Source organism: Podarcis erhardii, assembly GCF_964252035.2.
Source record: "Podarcis erhardii genome assembly, chromosome: 15".
Classification (NCBI taxonomy): domain Eukaryota; kingdom Metazoa; phylum Chordata; class Lepidosauria; order Squamata; family Lacertidae; genus Podarcis; species Podarcis erhardii.
Genome location: NC_138505.1, coordinates 27013689 through 27035178, shown reverse-complemented (window position 1 = coordinate 27035178; position 21490 = coordinate 27013689). Strand labels below are relative to the sequence as shown.

At 45.5% G+C, this 21490-nt stretch overlaps 2 protein-coding genes across 2 annotated transcripts in view; one reads left to right on the top strand and one right to left on the bottom strand.

Moving 5' to 3' along the window:
• Positions 1 to 10: 10 nt before the first annotated feature.
• Positions 11 to 16361, bottom strand: LOC309330859 (serotransferrin-2-like). Its single transcript, XM_081842770.1, is given in 18 exon segments — positions 11 to 525; positions 1383 to 1560; positions 2012 to 2196; positions 2537 to 2619; positions 3402 to 3555; positions 4848 to 5030; positions 5328 to 5387; positions 6593 to 6683; positions 6987 to 7135; positions 7848 to 8034; positions 8977 to 9149; positions 9152 to 9258; positions 9260 to 9325; positions 9420 to 9582; positions 11156 to 11332; positions 12264 to 12363; positions 14133 to 14296; positions 14901 to 16361. Coding segments are annotated over 18 exon segments (2334 nt in total). The 5' UTR covers positions 14962 to 16361; the 3' UTR covers positions 11 to 472.
• A 1027-nt stretch (positions 16362 to 17388) lies between these two features.
• The window catches only part of PISD (phosphatidylserine decarboxylase), a 41114-nt gene continuing 37012 nt past the window's right edge, over positions 17389 to 21490 (top strand). The window contains exon 1 of the mRNA XM_081842816.1: positions 17389 to 18024. Coding sequence (XP_081698942.1) covers positions 17966 to 18024 — 59 coding nt within the window. The 5' untranslated portion in view covers positions 17389 to 17965. The remainder of the gene's footprint in view (positions 18025 to 21490) is intronic.

Below are 21490 nucleotides of genomic sequence, written 5' to 3'. Positions count from 1 at the left end.
CATGCGTGTGTTAAAGGGATTTCTTTGTTTTATAGCAATGCCTTTATTTAAATTTTCAGTGATATACAAGACCTGGAAAGTATCAGATTGGGAAACGCATGGCTAGTTGTTAAAATATAGGTAGATCTGCAAGTAAATCTTATGCAAGCCATTCCAGGGTAAGCTGCTGTGAAATGTTTCTAGGCAAGTGTATGTTTTGGAATAACTGAAGATACAGCCTGAGGAAAACTTTAGCAGCAGGGAATTCAAGAGCTCTTCCAGCATTGTGGTACTGGAGGCTGGCTACCAACGCGGGTGACATTCTAGTATTAGCTGGTGTACTAAACCCACCTTGCATATGTTTCCTAAGGAAAACAGCCAGCCACTGATGAAGCCCACAGAGCCTCCTGGCAATTCTCTGCCTTCCTGGCGAATGCATCAAATCTTCCACTGCAGTCTCACTTCTGTTTTGGGAGTTTCCCTAGAAACAACATCAGTGTTGCTCTGAATAGATGCAAGTGTCTTGTTTGCAGAAGTCCAGGATGCCTGAAAACCAAAATGGGATATATCTAAGTTATGCCACTAGGCAGGTGTGTGTGTGTGTGTGTGAGAGAGAGAGAGAGAGAGAGAGAGAGAGAGTGTGTGTGTGTGTGTGTGTGTGCACCCGCTGTGATTTTCTGAGAGTCAAACAAGCTCAGAATGTAGCTTCCTCAGAATCTCAAATTTGCTTTCTGTAAAACATGTTTTCAGCCCTTAAGAGCTGCAAGAATGTGTTTGGACAGCTGCTGAAATCTTTTTAGCAAAGCCAGACAATGGTCTGAAATCTATATATCTTTGGGTTGAAGCAAGGGGCTCTGTGCCCTTTATGGTTCCTACCCTAACCCATTACAATAACCAAGCAAAATACAATTTGCAGGGGTGTTATGTGGGGTTGTTGTGCTTTAATTGCATTATGTTTTTATATACTGTAATTCCCCCCCCCAAAAAAAACACACCTCATGAAGGGTGGATAAGGAATTCAATTAATGATGATGATAATAACTATCATTTATCAGAAATTGCCTAGCATCAACTGATTTGAGCATAATTTGCACTATCTTGCTGACACTTAACCTGTGCACAGCACATCCAGACTACTCAAATAACTTTGCAGGCATGGATTCTATTAAGTTTCATTGGTCTTACACAGTTCAACTTAATGTCTGTCAGACATTCAATAACCTGAGAGTTCTCCAACAATTTTGCATATCATGCATTCTATTACTAGATCCTGTAGAAGCTCTCCAGCAAGTGGATCAGTATTCTTGCCCTCATAAGCATGTCAAGTACAATGCAGTAGAGGGCAAGTGGGGTGCACAACTTAGACCCTGCCATATGTCTCCTTCCAGGTAAGCCCACCTTACCTGCAGGTGTGCAGTTGAAAACAGACTCTGCAAGCTGGAAGAAGGGCTCCCCAAGGATTGTCTCATAGTCAAGGTGGCTTGTAGGAATGAGCTGCCGAGTGGCATCTTTAAAGAGCAGGTCACTTTCACCGTACGCCTTTGATTGAAAGAGCTGAAAGGTCAAGCCTACGCTTTGTTCCTAAAAAAGAGAAAGGTGAAGCTGTGGAAACGTGAGTACAAGCAAAGGCAATATAGAGCGCTTCAATATCTTTTCTGTCTGGTTATGGACTGTACAGATTGCTTCACCCATTTCCCTCTCTGTAGTCTGCTAGGAATCATCTCTATCATTTTGACTCATTGTTTTCCAAAAGCATGGCCTTTATTTTCCTCAAGGGGCAGCAATTGTAATTGGATGTCCAGCAGTGGCGGGTGGGCATGCAATTCCCCTCCCATCCCCCAGATCATGTTCCCAATTAAAATCACACCACCAAAGGAGGCCACAGAATATTCTTTGGATGCAGAGTTGCTTTTCCACTTGCAGCTTAAAGCCAAACAGCAATAACTGGGTGTTACTTAAACCATCCACGGCTGGAAGCTCTCACAAATAATGTTTAAGCTCTTATCGTTCAGTCCGACACGTTCAAACTGACCTGTGACTTCACCAGGAAGTCATAGACCTTTGCTACAGTTACGGGGCGTGTCACAACTATATTGGGAGGGACAAGGCCCAGGTTGCAGACTTTCCATTCTGTCACATTTGCGCGGCTGCCGTCGAGGCACAGGAGTTCAAGGTCACTTGGAGAACATCCTTTTGCCCAGCCTGAGCTATCCAGGTCTGCGAAGGAGCAAAAACAAAGCAGTTCTTCATGAGATCCATTTGCTTTGTAAATAAGATCCAGATATCTGTCATTGAACTATTGATCATTTTAAAGATCTCTTATGATATCTTAAGAATTAATAGAACAAAAGAATACAGTACAATTGTTTTTTATGCAGGTGTTAAGTTCCAAGAGTTCCGATATTCTCAGAAACAAAAGTACAGTAGTACTAGTTCACTCTTACGACGTTAGATTAGATAGGCTATTTAACTGGTGAGAACATCTGGAGGGAAGTTAAGTTGAAAATTCCCTTTGACACCTTACTGGAATCTTAAAAGATTGAAAGAATCATCTTACACTGAATATTCTGGAGCAGGTTATGGTGTTCTAAAAAAGCCACATCACCAAAACTTCTTCCACTGGGATCACCAAAGAGGCATCTGGAAGAAGAGTGGTCCAAATCCAGCAAAAGTTAGTCACGTGAATGGCTTAAAACACAGTCAGATCATCCCCCCCCCATTGTGTTGCAAGCTGCATTTACAGTGTTTTTTACATGGGTGTGCCCCTTATGAGTGAGGGGTGGTGGAGAAATTTGGCTCAATTTGCATTTTGATACTAATCTGCCTGATTCTCACTTCCAAAGATGATACATGAACCAGAATGTAGCTATTCTTAGAAATTTGCACTTCTCCAAATATAAAGTGTGTCCATAAGTGTATATATTAATGAAAATAACCTATACAAATGCATTACATTATGTAATACTGCTTGCAAAATGTATGTATTAGGCAAACCTGCAACATACAAATATGTGTCTGTTAGGCGAAAATAGCACTAAAATGCTGATTATTTTTCATGAGGACTTAAAAAAAAATACATCGCAGACTGGTGGGGAAAGTGACAAACTGAATTTAAGATTGAGGAAAAATGAGAAACAGAGAGAAGCCAAAATTTACAGATTTCTCCATTCCTCCTCCGAGCATGACTTAGTAGTCTGATAAAACCCACTATTTAACTTAGTGTGTAATGACTGCCACCAAGGAATTTAGAGTTTGGCAGCAGTCAGTCATTGTTTTTTTTTAAATATAATTTTAATTAAATGTTTCCTTCAGTTACAAAATCCTTTGTCTCTTTTTTCAGGCAGCAGTCTTTTCTACAAATCAGTTACATGAACCTTATAATGTATACAGCAGTCATTTTTAAGCAATATCCTTTGACTCACCTGAGGGCACCCAGGTTTCCATAGTAGAGTTCGTTGTGATTGGCTGCGCACCTGGATGACCTTCCTCCCTCCGCCTCCTTTTGCCCAATGCAGACTTTGCAAAGGTTCCCAACACCTCCTGGCATGCACCCCTTCCAGAAGTAATCCTCGTAAGCTTTCAGTGGGGAGAGAAGGGCCAGTAGTTAAACTTGCAGTGGAACAGTGGTTAAAAGCAGTGGAGGAAATTATTCCCTGATGACCGAAGAAAACTAAGGAACAGGATAGCTAATTTTACTCAGCTTGCTGTTGCTTGTGCAGAAAACTTTTAAAAGCAAAACTAAACAGTTGGTTGCTTATATTTATTTCTCTTTCAGCAGCCAGGTATCATTTGCTTTTCTAAACGCTTGTGTGATGCTTCCCCTGCTCTTTCGGTGCATATGAGTTTTGCTAACTTGAACATTTTGGCTGAACTGATTGTCTAAATCAGAACTTCCAAACCAAGGTATTGTTCTGCAAATCAGCCATAAAAAAAGTTTGTGTCTGTTGCAGCAGTGAAAAGGAGCCAATGAGAGAGTCTTCTTTGTATACCTTGTCTGTGCAATGCAGTTTGTACACATACATAACTTGCCACACACGTCACCTAATTTACACATTAAAATCCTTTTTTTCTGGGGACAGTAAGCTTCTCTCAAAATACATTTGTGCATCGCAAGCTGGATAAATCTGTACCACAAGCCCAGTATTTTCATACTTCAGCAGTATCAATTCCCACCAGCATTCAGGCCCCAGATAGAGAGAGGCATTAATGTGCAGCTTATTTTAATTTCTGTGGCCACAGCAGCACAGGGATGGGGAACCTATGGACTTTCAGATGCTGCTGGATCACACCTCCCATCCTCTCTGATGGTTGGCCATGTGGCTGATGGAAATCTAACATAATCCTCAGGACCACGTTTTTTCCCAGCCCACACTGTACCGGGTCGTGAACTCGTTTGACATATTCAGTAAAGTAGGCCCCATTTCCTGCTGCACATGTTTAAACCAGACGTAGCTAATGTGTTGCCTTCCAGATGATGCTGGACTACAATTCCCATCATCATTGACCATGCTGCCTGCTGGGACTGATGGGAGTTGTAATCCAACAGCATCTGGAAGGGACTGTGTTGGCTAGAACAAGTAGGAGGCTTAAATGGAACATAGAAAGGGAAGTGGCCTAGGCTTTTATCCTGATTCAATAAAGATCTAGGACAGGCTTCCTCAACCTTGGCCCTCCAGATGTTTTTGGCCTACAACTCCCATGATCCCTAGCTAGCAGGACCAATGGTCAGGGATGATGGGAATTGTAGTCTGGAGGGCCAAGGTTGAGGAAGCCTGATCTAGCAACACCACCCCGACACACCCACTCCCACCTTTCCTCTCAAATCAAGTTGTCTCCATTTGTTTTGGAGATTCTGCTGTAATTCTCACCAGAGCTGAGGTTGCAGCTGGCAGTGCCATTCTCCTGAGCCCCCACCGTGTATTGGGCAAGGAGGAGCCACCCTCCTGGGCTGTACACATGGCTGTGGCAGGAGCGCCTCCTCCCCAGATTGTAGATGTTCACATGCTTGGCATTCTTCTTGACAAGGGCCACTGCATAAATTGGAGGAAGAGCTGTGTGGCAACGAGGAGGCATTAGAACATGGCAGCAGGAGCGGATCTACTATGAAACAAAGGAAGCTTAAGCTTCTGGGGCCCCTAATCCTGGAGGGACTTTAAAAAGGGAGGGGTCTAGTAGATGCAATTCGCATTGCATGAAAGGTGGTGGGTTCTCCTTCCTTGGAGGTTTTTAAGCAGAGTTTGGAAGGCCACCTGTCATGTAAGATCTAGATTCCTGCATTGCAGAGGGTTGGATCAGATGATCCTCGGGATCCCATCCACATTTCTATGATTACAGGCACTTCCCTTTACCTGTAAGGTGAGCCAGCTTCTCAGTTTCCTCTTCTCCCTGAGCTGAAGTGCATTCTTCTCCTGTACACAAAAAGGCATAAGGAAGTGACGTCTGAACAGAAGACTCATGCCTTACACCACTTGGTAGGTGCTCAATACTAAACACGGATCTTCTCCAACCTGACCTTCCCCCCATATTTTGGACTACAGCTCACATCAGCCCCAGCCAGCAGTGTCAATGGCCAGGGATCATGGGAGTTGTAGTCCAAAACATCTGAAGGTTGTCAGTTTGGGAATTACATCAATTCATGTCTCCTTTAGGAAAGTGCCTTTATATCAGGCACAGGAGCTATCAGTTTTTTTTCTCTGAGGGAGAATTCCTCTGGAAACCAGAATCCCAGGATGCTCTAGCTGAGATACCCATGTCGGGAATGCCATGTGAACACTCTGGCCCCAGAAGTGAACCTTCAGACCACCTTGCAATATCCATTTGCTCCATTACAAATTCACTGTGGCACTGAGGAACTTGCACCAAGAAGACGGGGCACAGGAAAAGACCACAGGCGCATTCTTCGTACATGCCTGTTCATTACTCGATGATTGCAGCATCAGCTATTGCCTTGTAAATGATCAGTCACAGAGTGAACACCACTGTGAGCACTGCAATATCACCTGTCAGTGTCAGAAAACAGCAGCACAATACTGACTGTACTATTCAACTACCAGTCATCAAGTGCCAAGTCACAGAGTGATGCACTTCAGTGCACGAGTCAGCAAAGTGCTCTTTTAATTCTTCTGGGTTGCAAGCTTTGCTGAACTGAAAACAAAAGCCATTGGAGTGAGAACTCAGAATTGGATGGCAGTAAAGGCTATAAAGGCGATTCATTCATTTGAGTGGTTTAAAGTTAAGCGTCATTCCAGGATGTTTTAAGGATTTATTTTAACTTTCATTTTATCTTAATACTAAGTACATCTGCTTGTGTTTGTGGCAACAAGACATTTTATGTTTATTGTTTGCAATGACTCTATGGCTATGAGCAAGAAATATTTATCATTATCATAACAGATGCGCACACACACATCACATCACCTCACCTCTGCCATGCACCAGATTAGGCATTTTACACACCACTGACATATACGGTTATCTGCAGCAGCTTGCAGACTATTCCCCCTGCATGCTTAGAGGTATTTTTTATGTTTTACTTTTATTGCCACTCTAGTGAAAAACCAATTAAAATGTGTTAGTTTGGTGCGTGTATTTTTTTTAAAAAGAGGCAGCTCACCATAACATTCTGCAGCCACAGGAACAAGCGCGCATCTCCCTGCAAAGTAGGCATGTGTGGCGTCCAGTGTAACGGCGTCTGCCTCATTGTTCTGCCCCGTGAAAAAGTGCACAGTTGACAGTCTGACATTGGCATGTTAAAGAAAGCCACCCCCTTCCCTGTAAGCCATGGAGTTCTTGCCAGAATTGAGGCCTTTTCCCAGCCATCGTCTGTCTGGGCTGGGAAACAGGTGGAACCGGAGAAAATATTAGTTTTATTAATTATACCCCGCCCATCTGGCTGTGTTGTTCCAGTCAATCTGGGCCTTATTGAGATGGGGTGATTTATTTGTATCTTTTGCTTATGTAAAAAGAAAACGCTGCCGGTTTTACTTCCCAGACCGTGTGCAACTCACCTTGATCAGCTCAATGCAGTTGACCATAGAGTTTGCTTGGACACAGACCAGCGGGTGTGACCTGACATTCAGAGCCCACTCCTCACATTTGCGGAGTTCAGCGTTGCTGATACAACACCAGCGGACCAGGCTGTTGGCCAGGGAGCTCCCTGAGGCAGCAGGAGAAGGTATTGTCATAGGAAGCAGAACAAATTGCATCACCTAGTAACCGAGCTGCTAGTACTTCAGAGATCTGAGGCATAGGCTCACAGAAAGATATTTGCGTAAAATCTGCAGATGCTAATTTATATTATAGAAGCAACTTTAGATGGTGAGCCAGGTGGTTTCCCATCTAGATCACCCCAGACATATACTTTAGTTGATTTGCACCCCAAATCAGTTCAGTTTCCCTTCCATTACAAAAATTCGTAGGCAGTGTGCCCCTGAATAATGCCCAGTGGCTGGGAACTGCAAGTGGAGGAGCACTGCTGTTGCACTCAGGTTTGGCTTTTGGGTGGCCTTTGTGGCAGCTGATTGGCCACTGCAAGGACAGGATGCTGGGCTATCTGTGCCTCAACTGGCCTGATCCAGCAGGGCTGTCCTTATGTTCTTATTCATTGCCCTCCAAAGCATCACTAGATGAGATCACATTGAATTAATTTATACTCCTAATTCAGCATCCAGCCCAGTTCTGCCTCTCAATTCAATTAAGCACCCAGAAACACCTGGGACTCCTAGAAAATGATCTGGGGGCCCATACCTCAAGGGCTGACCTCCAGCTACGCTCCTAGTGCTATATAGGATCTTCGGGGCTCTTTTGATCCTATATAGGATCTTTCGGGACTCCCCATGATTTCATGAGGGAGGGAGGCACTCTCTCACCTTCATGGCCCAAGCCCTGCAGCAGAGCAACATAATCCAGGCCAAGAACGTGGCTGATTTCAGCCTCCTCATCAACAAGCTGGAAGTGGTGCGTCGCATCGTGGAAGAGCAGGTTCTTCCCTCTGAATGGCGCAGAGGCAAAAAGCTCGAATCTGGCCTTCTCTCTTCCCTTCTTTCCAAAGAGGTGCTAAGGACAAGAGCAAGTTTCAGCTAGCCTTGGGCTACCCAGCAGAGGTGGCTATATGATGAAATAAGCCACTGGGACAGCCAACACGGCAACTTCCAGGTATGGTTGGCTTGCAATGCCCATCATTCCGGATGACTGGCTATGCTGGCTGCAGCGGATGAGAGGTGGATTGCAACAACATCTGGAGGCAGTATTGGCACATATGATGGGGCAAAGCTATCTTCCCAACACCAGCATCACCGCCGCCTCTCTGGATGGGATGGGATTTCGGCAAGGTCACAGCAAGGTCAGGGCCATGCAGCTGCACCAGTGGGACTGCTGCTGCCAAACCAGTGCTGCTCCTGGTGCACCCATATAGAGACCCACACCCTCCTTATCATGTCAGTGCCATCCTGGTAAGTAGCAGTGACACCAGTATTGGGTTTTTAAAAAAATTATCTGCCATGACTCACCCAGAAACATACTTCTTTGCTATTTTCTTCCAAATGCTGATATAACTTCAGCATCTCTTTTCTAGTTATTATTTAGCTGATAATATAGTGAGCCAGCAGCAGAATAATTGCACCCCCCCCAAAAAAAAGAGGCCACATATCCCCAAGGGAAAGAGAGAGTGTGGACATGATTGCAACACCCTACAAAACTGGCTTGGCACCTCCCACAAGCCATTCAATTGGTGAGAGCTTTCACCAGCCTGCCCCCCCCCCGATGTTTTGTACCACAACTCCCATCAGCCCCAGCCAGCATGGCACATTGTTTTTAGGAGCACAAAAACTAGAGCACTCAGTTTCAACACTCAAAACAGCCAGATTTTGTTGTCTGCCAAACACTTTTTAATTTTTTTGAAATGGAATTGTCCTTTTGGCTCTCTCAGTAGCTCTTTGTGTCAACTAGGCCTCAGGCATGAGCCCTACTGTACCCCTCCTTGTGTTGGCTAAGAAATACCTGAATGACAGTCAGAAACTTCTTGGCGATCTTCTTGAAGTTGTGGCGCGTGACAATGGCCCGTCCTGGCCCTCGGCCCAGATTGCAGGCAGCGTAAGCAGTCATGGGAGCTGTGGACCCGTCAGGACACAGCAACTCATATTCTTCTTGTTCTAACTCTGAACAAGGGGAGGGGAAAAGAACGACTGGCATTGAGAGAAGCTGGAGTGAGAGAATTTAACTTCGGACTGCTGTACGCTTCCAGGGCAAATGTTAAGATGAGAGTCCCCGAGCAAGAAGTTTACCTGTGGCGTTCATGATGGCCAGGTGATCCAGGAAAGCAACATCTGCCACCCCATTCTTCAAGCACCTGCACACAGATTGAAGTGGCGTTAGCACAGGAGGCCACCCAGCACCTGCTCCAGCCCCACCCGCCTGCACTTCAAGCACAAGTGCAAGGCCACCTGAAGGCCCCATCTGAACCAGAGAAGGGTTCGCCACCGCTGGTCTCACAGAAGTGGTTCTTGTCCTGGATGTAGGATTTCTGTCCTTGGCAAAGGGAGCAGAGCTGCGGAGAGGCGACTCCGATGCCGGGGATGCAGCTGGCATTGAAATAACCACCAACGACTGGAGAAATGAGAAGGGGAGACATTCTCATGGAAACGCACTGCTAAAATAACACAGATTCTCGACTCAACCTCTGCATGATCAGAATGTAAGAAGAGCCCATCTCGGTCAGACCCAAGAAGTCCCATCTACTCCAACATTCTGTTCTCAAATAGCCAGCCAGGGACTTCCGGGTTAGCGCGAACGGCTAATGGCGGATTCCCTCCGAGCTCCGGAGGGAATCGGCTCCGCTGAAGACGGGTCTTGCCGTGCCGGCGACACGGGGACCCTCAGAAATAGCCAGCCAGGTGCCTCTGGCTCACAAGCAGAACCTAGGTGCAACAGCAGTGCTCTCTCCCCACTTGTGATTCCCAGCAAATTCAAAGTCATACTGCCTCCAGCAACAGAGGCAGAATGTAGCCCTATCCTCAGATAAGCATGCAGAGAAATGTACCCACTATGTTGTATTCCTAAGTATGGCTACTTAGAAGTAGACCCCTCTGACTTCATTGGGACTTCATTCTAGGTACAGGACTGCAGCCTGAGGTTGCAAATCTATAACCATATCTATATCCATATAAAACAAATCTATAACCTTTGAAGACATTCCATTGAACTCAATGGGGCAAACTTTTGAGCAGACATAATACTGTATGTTAATGCTGTAACCAAACATTTTCAAGAGTCAGACCCCAGTCTTCATCTATTTTTTAAATTAGAATTAGGAGTTTAATGTCTCATTGGCAAGGTGATAGTTCATCACCTGGGCTGCAAGTTAAGAATGTAGGTGCTTGTTTCACTTAGGCTACTTTGGGGTCTGGTCTCTTTCTGCAGTGGTGAATGAAAAAGAAATTAATAAATAATATGTTTGCAGCTAACAATGAATGGTAGCTTCTGCTTAATCATTAATTTTTAAATAACTGTAAATTATATTGCACTTTCTTTTCCTATATTGAAGTTTTGGTAAAATGTGGGTTTATTGAAACTTAACTGGTAAAAGACAATTAGCCAACTAAATTTCTTGAATTGGTTGACAGACTTAATCCTTTTGAAATTAAAGATGCCTCATAATGATCTGGATCAAAAAACAAAAACAGGAAGGGAGCACTTTACCAGGCAACGCAATGACAACAGGTGCTTCCTTTGGGTGTTGTCAAATTGGTTTGCAGCTCTCCCTGAAAAAAAGCTCTGGCCAAACAGGATCTGAGAACTTGTCTCAGGATCTCATCATGTGTTTATGATTTGTGGGCATAGAAGGGTATGAGAATACATTGTGAGGACACTTTGTGCATGTCATGATCAGCTCTTAGGTGCGGTTTGCTTTTTCTTTGACACGTAACATCCTGGGTATTGTCCAGCCTTAAAACAGTTAAGCAGTTTGGTGCTCTTTTGGTTTCAGTAACATGCTCTGACATTTCTCCTGCTCAAACCAGGGGGACTAAAGAGGATGTCATGTGGCAGAAGTGGTCCCAATATAAGTAGAAGGACTTGGGACCTATGGTAGGTGCTCTGCACATTGTCCTTCCCCTCAAATTCCCATGGTTGCAGACCACTGATACAAGGCTAAGCATCTGATCTTTCACTGTGCACTCACTGTGGCTGAGAGGCTGGTCTTCATCCCATACAAGGTCATTCCTAACCAGAAGGAAGCCCAAAGGGATGTTCCAACCAGAGGTCCACCTGGCTCCATTGTGGCAACTGCGGCTCCCTTTTAGCCTTTGGATATCCAGCGTTCCTCGTCTGGCCACAGCTACAGCAAACACACAGTTACCTAGTGATAAAAAAAGTACAGAAGATACAGGAACCATGTTAATGAACACTGAGAGATCTCTGTGTGAACAGAACAGCCTTCCTCAACTGCATGCCCTCCAGTTGTTTTGGATCACAACTTTCATCATAGAGACATGCTGACTGGAGCTGATGGGAGTTGTAGTCCACAACATCAGAAGGGCACCAGGTTGGAAATGGCTATACTACACTAAGCCTTCCTTCGTGTTCTCAGGATTTCCTAGGGAGAAGGAATGATGGTTGAGCCCATAGGAGCCGACGGGGCTTTGCCCCACCAATAAAGTATCTGAGGGGGTTGTCCACCCAAAAGTTGATGGGCATTGCCATTCAGATGATTGTGTTCACCACATCATGTGATCGAATACGCAGGGTGGGGCTTGCCTTACCTCCCTCCCCATATTTTATTCAAGTTGGCACCCTGGTTGAGCCAGTTAAGTCTGTGTTATGTTGATATGCTCTCAGTTTATCACAGATCAAAGCAATGTCTGTGTGGAAAAAGCAGGGCCAGTTCTGCTAAAGAAATGTTTACGGTACTTCCAGATGGCAGTTTAATTTACAGTTGGGCTATTGGCACCAGTTTTGTTTTGTAAATTATTGATTTTCTGCTGGAAAGATTAGATCCCAGATTAAGTTGGGGGGCAGGGTATGGACAGACATTTTGATGCCAATGATGTCATGAGGACCATGAGGAGTATCTATCCCATAATAAAACCCCAGAGCCAAGGGAGAGGGCCTCCCTCCAGAGCACACTGCTTGGAACACTTCCATGACCCTTGACCTCCATTGCCAAACTAGGTACACCAGGGATTGTGCTGACTCAAGGCTTGGCTGGGCAGGCTCTTTACATTTCCTGTAGGCTCTGGTCAATTTGCTGGGTGCTGACACCAGCCCTGAGGGTATGGTCACTGACTGACCTTCCATATAGATCTCCTTTGCCACCACAGTCAAGCCATAAAGCTTCACAGCCGAATACACATCTCCAGCATCCAAGGAGACAGCATCAGCTTTGTTCACCTAATTAAGAATGAGAAATAGTATTTAAAACAAGCTTCTGAATATCTTCAGTACAAGTTATGCTAGTCAGGCAGACTTTTCCCAACACTTCCTGGGATTATTGGCTAACATCCTGCCTCTAGTCATGGCAGAATTTCCTCTGGTTAGGATTTAATAAGTACGTATGTAGCAATAAATGGGCTGTAATCTCTCACATATTAAGCATGAAAACCTGCCGCAATAATTGCAGTTATTTGCCTGGGGCAACACCGCTTCCACCCTGAACAGATGCTGTGCTCAGCTAACCCCACAATTAATGTGCGACTCTTCATTCTCACCAGCGGTGGAGCGTGATTGTATGGTGCCCGGTGCATGCGCAGCGAACGGAGCCCGCTGTGCACCAGCTCAGCCCTCGCCACTGAAATTGCCAGAGTAATACCATCCCTGAGCCACTTTGTGAGGCACAGGGCCCTGCAGCACTTTGCAAGGCTCAGGGAAGGTGGCATTAGAAGGACGCCATGTGCCCTTCATCATCATCATCATCATCATCATCATCATCATCATTTATTATTTATACCCCACCCATCTGGCTGGGTTTCCCCAGCCACTCTGGGCGGCTTCCAACAAAACACTAAAATACAATAACCTATTAAACATTAAAAGCTTCCCTAAACAGGGCTGCCTTTAGATGTCTTCAATCACAGCCTCACCCTTGAGGGTCTGGAATCGAAGAGCACATGGCTGTTGCGCCCTCCTGGCGCAGGGCTGGCTCAGGGGGGGGGGGACGTGAGCAGCACACTGTGCCTGTCAGAAAAATGCACCCGGGGCAATCACCCCAGCAGCCCGCCCCCCATATACCCTTGATTCCCACCATCAACAACCTGGTGCCCTCAGGATGCTTTGGAATGCAACTCCAATAAGCCTCAGGAGCATACAGCCGTGATGGCTGGGCCTCATGGGATTTGTAGTCCAAAATGCCCAAAAGACATCAGAACCACCATATAATGGTTCTAAGGGGGTTGCTCGTGCGTAAGTTGCCGCCACTCCTGGCTAGGTTGCCTGGTTGAACCCTTTCTCTCTGTTACAGATAGGTAGCCGTGTTGGTCTGCCATAGTCAAAACAAAATAAAAAAATTCCTTCCAGTAGCACCTTAAAGACCAACTAAGTTAGTTCTAGGTATGAGCTTTCGTGTGCATGCACACTTCTTCAGATACACACTTCCTTTCTCTCTGGACAGCCTTGCACTCGTGGCTGTCTCAGTCGCTGGCAGAATCCGTCAGTGGGCGTTTCTTAAACTTCTTCCAGCAAAGAAGTTCTTTGACGCCAAGTCTCCTCCTACTCTCCCTGCGCGGAAGTCTTCTGCGCAGGGAGGGTGTGGGCAGCGGAGTGCCCGTGCTCTCCCCACTGGTCTCCGGTGAAGAGTCCTGGAGCCTTGTCTCCGATTCCCCTATCTGCCCCCCTTCACCCCTGGTGTTACGCTGATTTCCTTCCCCAGCAGATGGGCTGCCTCTCTCCCTGCTGGGACCCTCTCCGGCATCGCTCTGGAGCCTTCCCTCCGCCTCTGGCTCCGATGGCAGTTCCCTGACACACCAAGCCCACCATTCTGTTCTCACAGTGGCTGATCAGATGTCCTAAAGGGAAGCTGACAATAAGGGCATGAGCGAAACAGCACTCTCCCCTCCTGTGGTTTCCAGGTATTCAGAAGCATTGATGCCTGCTCCGACTGCGGAGGTAGAAGAAATGAATGAGATCCGTTATTTGGATAACCTCTGGAATTTCTTGGTACTCACTCTGATCTTGTCAATGCAGTCGTAAGTGTTGTGAGCTCTGATGCAGGAAACCCTGGCAAAGGCGTTGACCGCGGCAGGAGGCAAGACTGCCAGAAGCACTTTGGATAGCTCTGAGCACTTCCTCTGCTCCAGGTCAGAAAGGGTGCACCATCGGAACTTCTTTCCTGCAGGAACAGAAAGAGCAGGCAATGTTATGCATAGGGTAGAAACTGAGAAGCTTGAAGGTAAGCAATGAAGAATGTTGAGGAGCAGACATGGCTGGTCCCTATTTGAAAAAAAAAAATGCTATGCAGTCTGCACATCATTGATGAATGGCAGAGCCATCAGGACAGGATTTGGGGGAAGAAGTCAAGGCCCCACTCGGCAGAATGAGCAGGAGTCCCCACCTCAAAGCAGGAGTACCACATTTTGAAACAAGTCAGGTGATACGCATTGCCTGTAAGGGAGAGGGGCGCTGCAAAATAAGGATGGGGAACCCGTCTCCCTCCAGATGTTGTTGGACTCCAACCCCAATCTCTTTCTAGCTTTGTTCCCAACAACACGGCTTCCCCAACCCAATGCTACCAAACAAATAATAAATAATGAGAGGAGCACCGGTGCTGATGGTTGGCACAGCATTCCAATAACAAGACATAACATTTTAAAAATTAAATTAAAAATAAAGCAGAAGACTAGTGTAATGGTGGAGGAGCTTGCTGGCGCTTGCCTCTTAAAAGCAAATTAGCATTGTTCAGGGTGGAGGCTGCTTTTCATCTCCCTCACTCTTACCTGTAGACCTAAGAGCAAGAGCGGTCAGGAGGATGAACACAGTGGCTGCCGCAGCCTTCATGACCAAAGATGCAAAGCATAAATCCAGTTTGCTTCCACACACTGAAGCCTCTGCCTTGCCTCATACCAGGGATTCCAGAGCTATGACTGAAACAAACAAGGGGTCTTGGCACTGCCTTAAATATTTATTTTTGGGTTTGGGGGAGGATTAACAAAAGCGAGAGAGCAGCAGCAGCAGCAGCAGCAGCAGCATCCACTGGATGTAAGGATGATGGGAGGGGAAAGGGGCCCCATTCTTAGGCACAGATGGGAAGTGTTAGCAGGGCTTTGTCAAGAGTTGGCCTGGCGAGTCTGCGAGATAGAGAGAATAGATGAGTTATAACATTCTTCAGTCTTCTCACACTGGCAATCTGTCATACATAGCACTATGTTGGGCTTTAAAGACCTCATTTCACACTCAACAGAAGCAATTGAATCTTAAATATCCATTTGAGCTAGCATTCTGAGGATTTTCAAGTGTCAAGTGAAAAGAGAGAGAATGTGATCTACCCATCTGCACCCCCTCAGTCCCTCAGTTTTTTCTAATGGTTCAGAGTCCTTTACCTGCATTCTCCAGATACATACATACATACATACATACATACATATATAACTTTATCTGTATACCACGTTTCCACAGTTCAAGACACTTACAATATGAAAAAACACATAACTACAACATAATAAAAGTAGATATAAGCAATAAAACATAAAAAATATACCACGAAACTGAACAATTTCCACATAAATCATGAGATCTTAAATAAAAATACAATAAACCAACTGCAGCAACCCCCTCCCAACCAAAAACGTAAACTATGCTCCAGCCCAAGAGTCTGTTCAACAGCCTCAGCTTTTGTAGCTGGAGTCAGTCAGGGCCCTGCCTGCCTAAGCCAGTTGGAAAAAGGGATCCTCACAATACACACCCCCCCCTCCTGGATTGCAGGTGGCTCACCTGAGTTCATAGCAGAGATGAGATCTCAATTAAGTAATTAATAAATCTAAATTAAGGCAATACTTTTATTATTGTTAATATTGTGATGTTTTTACTGTTTGCTTCCCTGAGAGCGTGTGACAGAAAGACTGCTGGTGTGATGTAGTATAGTGGTTAGAACTTTTGCCAACCTGGTGCTTTGTAGATGTTTTAGAATACAACTCTCATCAGCCCCAGGGACATCACTGGGCAGCTATGTAGACTGGGCCTGATGATGTTCAAAACATCTGGAGGGTATGAGATTGGGAAAGGTGATTTACAATGCAATCCTATATACATGTACAAACAAGTCCTGCTATCCAAACACTCACTATACAAAAATTACCTGATCCAAACATGAGGAATTTGTACCCAAACAAAAATATGCACCGCAGATTCAGATATCCAAACAGCCAGACCTGCATGCATTACTGTAAACAAATAAGAAGCCATACTTTTTTGTCTTTTGCTGTTCCACTGCAACAGATTCACATGGTGGGAGGGAGGGATGGATGGGGAGAGATCAGATAAATAAGAGAGCATTTGTTTGCCTTTTGCAAAGTTTCAGAGGGTTTTCCTGGTTTTGCCCATCATTTTGGAATCAATGGAAAGTGTTGACTCGTTATGCAAACGCTTGCCTGACTTCCCAAGAATGCATTGTGTTTGTATAGCGAAACCTGTCTGTATTCAGAAGTGAGCTCCATTGAATTCATTGTGACTTACTCCCAGGTAACTGTGTACATACCACTCAACTGATCCCTGAATGTCCCGTTTTTGAGTGCAGCCCCCCAAAAACACATTTTGGAGGGCTGTGCGCCCGTGCGGGTCACATGACTCGTGTCAAAGCGAGGCTTTGAAAGACACGTGCCCCTTTTCCCCCTCTGTGGCATGTTGGAAGGTATGCACTGTATAGACAACTGCATCACGAAGAGGGTTGAACTATGACCAGGGTAGCCCAGGTTGAAGCCATGCTTGGCCAGAAGCTGACTGTGCCTCTGAGCTACTTGCTGCCTCTCACCATTTCTACCTTACAGGCTTATGAGGATAAAGGGAGGGTGGAGATGAACCACTTTTGCTGACCTGAGCTCCTTGAAGCAAAGCTTTGTTTAATAGAGTTTAATAAATGTAAATAAGGCAAGATGTAGAAACTCAACAGAACGATCTCCCTAGTGAGGCCTGCCTGCTGCTGGCATTAACACCTGCCACATCCACACCTGGCTTCCCCCAAAGAATCCTGGGAAATTGAGTTTACTCCTCACAGAACTACAATTACCAGCACCCTGAACAAACAAGAGCTCCCAGGATTACTTGGGGGAAGCCATGTACTTTAAATGTATGGTGGATCACAGTACAGTAGTGAACCCTTTCTGTGCTCTGTCATTATGCATCTCACCTCCTAGCCATTTAAGGGAATATGGATTATCATTGCTGTTCTCTGTATGTGCGTGGTGGTAGTGGCTTTTTAAAAAAAACACACCTGGTGGTTACTTTTATTTTTTTCATTACGAATTATTGTTCCACACAGTAGCTCCCCATAACTTATGCAGAACGAAGACGAATAAACCGAAATATAACTTTCCAACAAAGCAAACGCATCATTGTTAACAGCGGCGTGGCTGCCCTGATGCTAGTCGTTCCAGAACTGGATAAACTATCTGGCATTGATTTATTGATGGCTGTTTGCAAACGTGTGCGTGAGTCGCCTTGGAGACGTTTTGCGGCATTATTATTATTATTATTATTATGCTTTTTCCTACGTGAGAGAAAAAACCCAAGGAGCTCCCGGGCTTCCCTCAAGCCCCGCTGAGGCGAGGCGGCTGAGGCGCTGCGACCTAACCCAGCGCCTCAGAGAACCGGCGGCGGCTCCTCCTCCTCCTCCTCCGGCCCGAGGCCCGCCTCGCTGGCTCGTGCTCTCCAGCTGCGCCCGCCCAGTCGCTCCCTCGCTCCCTCCCTCCTTCCCTCAGCCCCGGCGGCGCGGCAAACGAGCAGAGAGCAGCCGCGCGGCGGGGCGACTTCTCCCTCCACCGAACGAGAGAGCAGCAGCAGGGCCAAGATGGCGGCGGCGGCGGCGGCAGGGGCTTTGAGGGTGGCGTGCGCCAGGGCGAGCGGCAGGTACCGCGCGGCAGTCCTAGCGGCGGCGGCGGCGGCGAGGCGTGAGGGAGAGGGAGGCGGGATGGTTTCGGAGGAAGGGGCTGGCCCTCGAGGGTGAGGGAGGTGGGGGGAGACAGGCAGACATGGCGGGGCGTGAGGCGCAGGGGGCGCAGCGCGTGCTCCGTGCCTCGCCATGCAGGTGTCGGGTGGCCCTCGGCCAGGCGGCGGATTCCCGTCTCAGAGGACCCCTGAGGGGTGGTGGTCTCCCCAACCCCTCACCTCAGTCCTACTCAGAGGAGACGTACTGGAGTTAATGGGGGCATCCCATTTCAGCGGGGTCTTCTCCGAGTGGAACTTGCAGTTGCCTTTGTATGTCTCCCTCCAGGGGAATTTGTGTGCACAAGGATTGCCAAAGCGGTGTACAGGTTCTTGTCGCCGTCAAATTTATGACCCAGCGGATCTCGACGAGAAATGAAACAGTTTAAAATTTAGAACAAGTCTAAACGTGAAACAAACCAATGTGTCATTAACGATATTCAGGGTTGCGCCCTACTCGTAGTAGAGCCGCTGAAATTCATAGGCATGGACTGAGTATGATTAAAGGCTGGATAATACTCCTCAGGCCCGGTACACACCACTTGCTTATTTTTATTAGTTGATTAATTTATATACGGCTGGCTGGTAAAAAAAACCCACCCCCAATACATGTATATACTCCCCAAATCCTGGGAACTGTAGTTTGATAAGGGTGCTGGGAATTGGAGTTCTGTGAGGGGTAAACGACAGGGTCCCAGGTTTCTTGTGTGGTGCGAGGGCCTGGGATGAGCTTAAAAGGTGCTTTTAAATGTATAGTGTGTACACAGCCTCACTATAAAGTTTTAATTCTAAATTGATCTGTGGTACTCTACTGTACAGTGTTAAGGTGGGAGATCACACTTCGGGACAAGGATTGTGAAGAGCAGCAGTGAAGTGTTAGGAAACTGCCTGAAGTTTAAAGTTTGGCATTTGCTTTCTTGTGTGGTGAGGGAAATGCACTCTGCCTGTGCTCAGGGGCACTTAAGCCTGCTCTTAACTGCCTGTATTGCTGCTGGAGTCCTTGTCTTCTCTTATTTCTCTCTAGTGCCATCCATGGTGCTTTCCCAAAATGTGAGAGAAAGGGGGGGATCTCTGCCCTGAGGTGCTTACAATGTGGTAGAAAATAAGAGGGATGTGGGAAGCAGGGAATGGAGGATAATGGAGGCAGGGGAGGGCTGCTCTACTTACAGATATTCAAGGCTTTGTTACAGGGACCTTGTGTTCCCCTTCTGGTGCAAAGGAAGCCCTAGCCAAGTGGTCAGTTCACTGCCCCCCTTGCAGTGTGTGCCTGTTGGGCCCTAGCTCAACTTGGAGGATTTGGGGGAAATGGCCTATCCACATTATTATCATTATTGACTTTATTAAGCCACCCATCCACACTGTCTCTCTGGGTGGCTCAGAGAAGCGAAAGATAAAATAGTATTAAAAACAAAATGTGGGAATTAAAAAACAATGACAGATATGATAAAATAATGCAACACAAAACTTTCCTTCTAGCATTAAATAAAACTAGAACTCGGTAACTCTCTGTGTCAAAATCACCTGGCACTGAATTTGCATTGGGAAAACATTACAAAATGTTGCATCAGGAGAAATAGATGCTCTTGAGGGGCCTTTGTAAGCATATTAGACTAGTTTTGTGTTCCTAACCAACAATGCCTGTTTTTGACTGGCATCAAGAATTTTTACCCATCCTGTTTTAGCTCTGGGCTTTGCATGTTATGCCAGTGCAAACTGATTTTTAAAAGCCCTTAAAGTCTGTTAGTTACCACTGCAATCCTTAACATGCTGATCCCATCCCTATGTATATTTCACTTTGAGGGCAGCTCCACTGAGTTGAATGGGACTTATTCTCAAGTAAGTGGGTATAGGACTTCAGCCTCCAGGTGTGTTCATAAGAGTGTTAACTCAGAAGTAAGTTCCACTAAATTAAATGGGGATATTGGAATTAACATGGTTAGAATTGCACTGTAATAATGAAATTTTGGTGGCAATCCTAAGCACCTATTCTTGAGAGTAAGCCATGTTCAACTCAGTTGGCTTTATTTTTTTGGCAAACACACATATAATTTCACAGTGTATTTGTGATGGCAAATAGTTAATATATGCAAAGGAAATTACTTTTGGAATTGAATTGTGTGTGCGTTTTTTAAGTTAAGTCTTAAAATTTCTTATTCTGTGCATATATGATTATCTCTCAGAAGTAGTTTATTTCATGGGTAGTTTAATTTCACAGGAGATGTGTCCGTCAACAGTTGCTAGCCATAATGCCTGTGTTCAGCGACAGTATGTTGTAAAATATGAACAAAAAGGGAAAGGAGGGCCTTTCTGGTGTTCTTCACAAACTCCTTTAAGCTGCTGAACAGAGTTGTGGTTCTCAGTGCCTTGCATGTGCTTTCCCACTAGAGTCACAGAGGACAGAAGAGAACTCTGTGGAACTCTGATCTGAATTACTCTCTTTTGTATCAATTCCATTTATAGTGTGGAGTTTGGACTCTAAATAACCTCATCATTGCTACCATATATACACACAATCAAGTCCCAGGGAATATATAAATTTGGGCTCTTGAATGTTCCCCTGCCACCCTAGCTGTAGGTCACTGGGAACACACAGGGGCTAGACATTCTTTGCTCATCTTTCCATCTCCATAAAATCTCAGGAGACTGGGAGCAGAGGTGACTGGGTTCTCTGTCCCCTCATCAACCTCCATGAACTTCCTCAGGATACTGAATTAGTTACTCCCTCTTCGTTTCAGCCTTCTTACAAGAAAGAGGCTCTCGAGCAACATGTGCAAATGAGAGAAAGCCAACTGTGCTATGCTTGCACCTAAAGCAGGATTAACACAATGCTAAAACATGTTTTAGCCCTGCATTGATGAACCTGCTCCTCTCTTTCTGCACAGCTGGAAGGAGGAGTTTCGAAGCTTTTGCTTTTGGTTCACCACAGTTTGTAATTTTGTCAGAACAGGCAAACTGTGATTAACATAAGCTATGGTTAGTTTAAAGCAAGCCATGTTCAAACCATGGTTTCAGAAAATGCAGGGTTGGGAGCATTAGTGCATTAATAATTCCAGCCATAAAATCCATTTCAGCCTAAATCAAATGACTGTCATATTTGCATATCAACTTAATTCAACTTGCATACATAAGTTAAGAATGACCAATTTACTCTATTATAAAAACTAAACAATATTAAATATTAAAATAATATCAATGATGATATATCATCATCATCATCATCTTCATTATATTTTTCATAATAATAATAAATTTATTATTTATACCCCGCCCATTTGGCTGGGTTTCCCCAGCCACTCTGGGCAGCTTCCAACAAAATATTAAAAATACAATAAAGCTCATATGACAAAAAATTCAATGCACATTACTTATTCCACTACCTTTTAGGACAAAG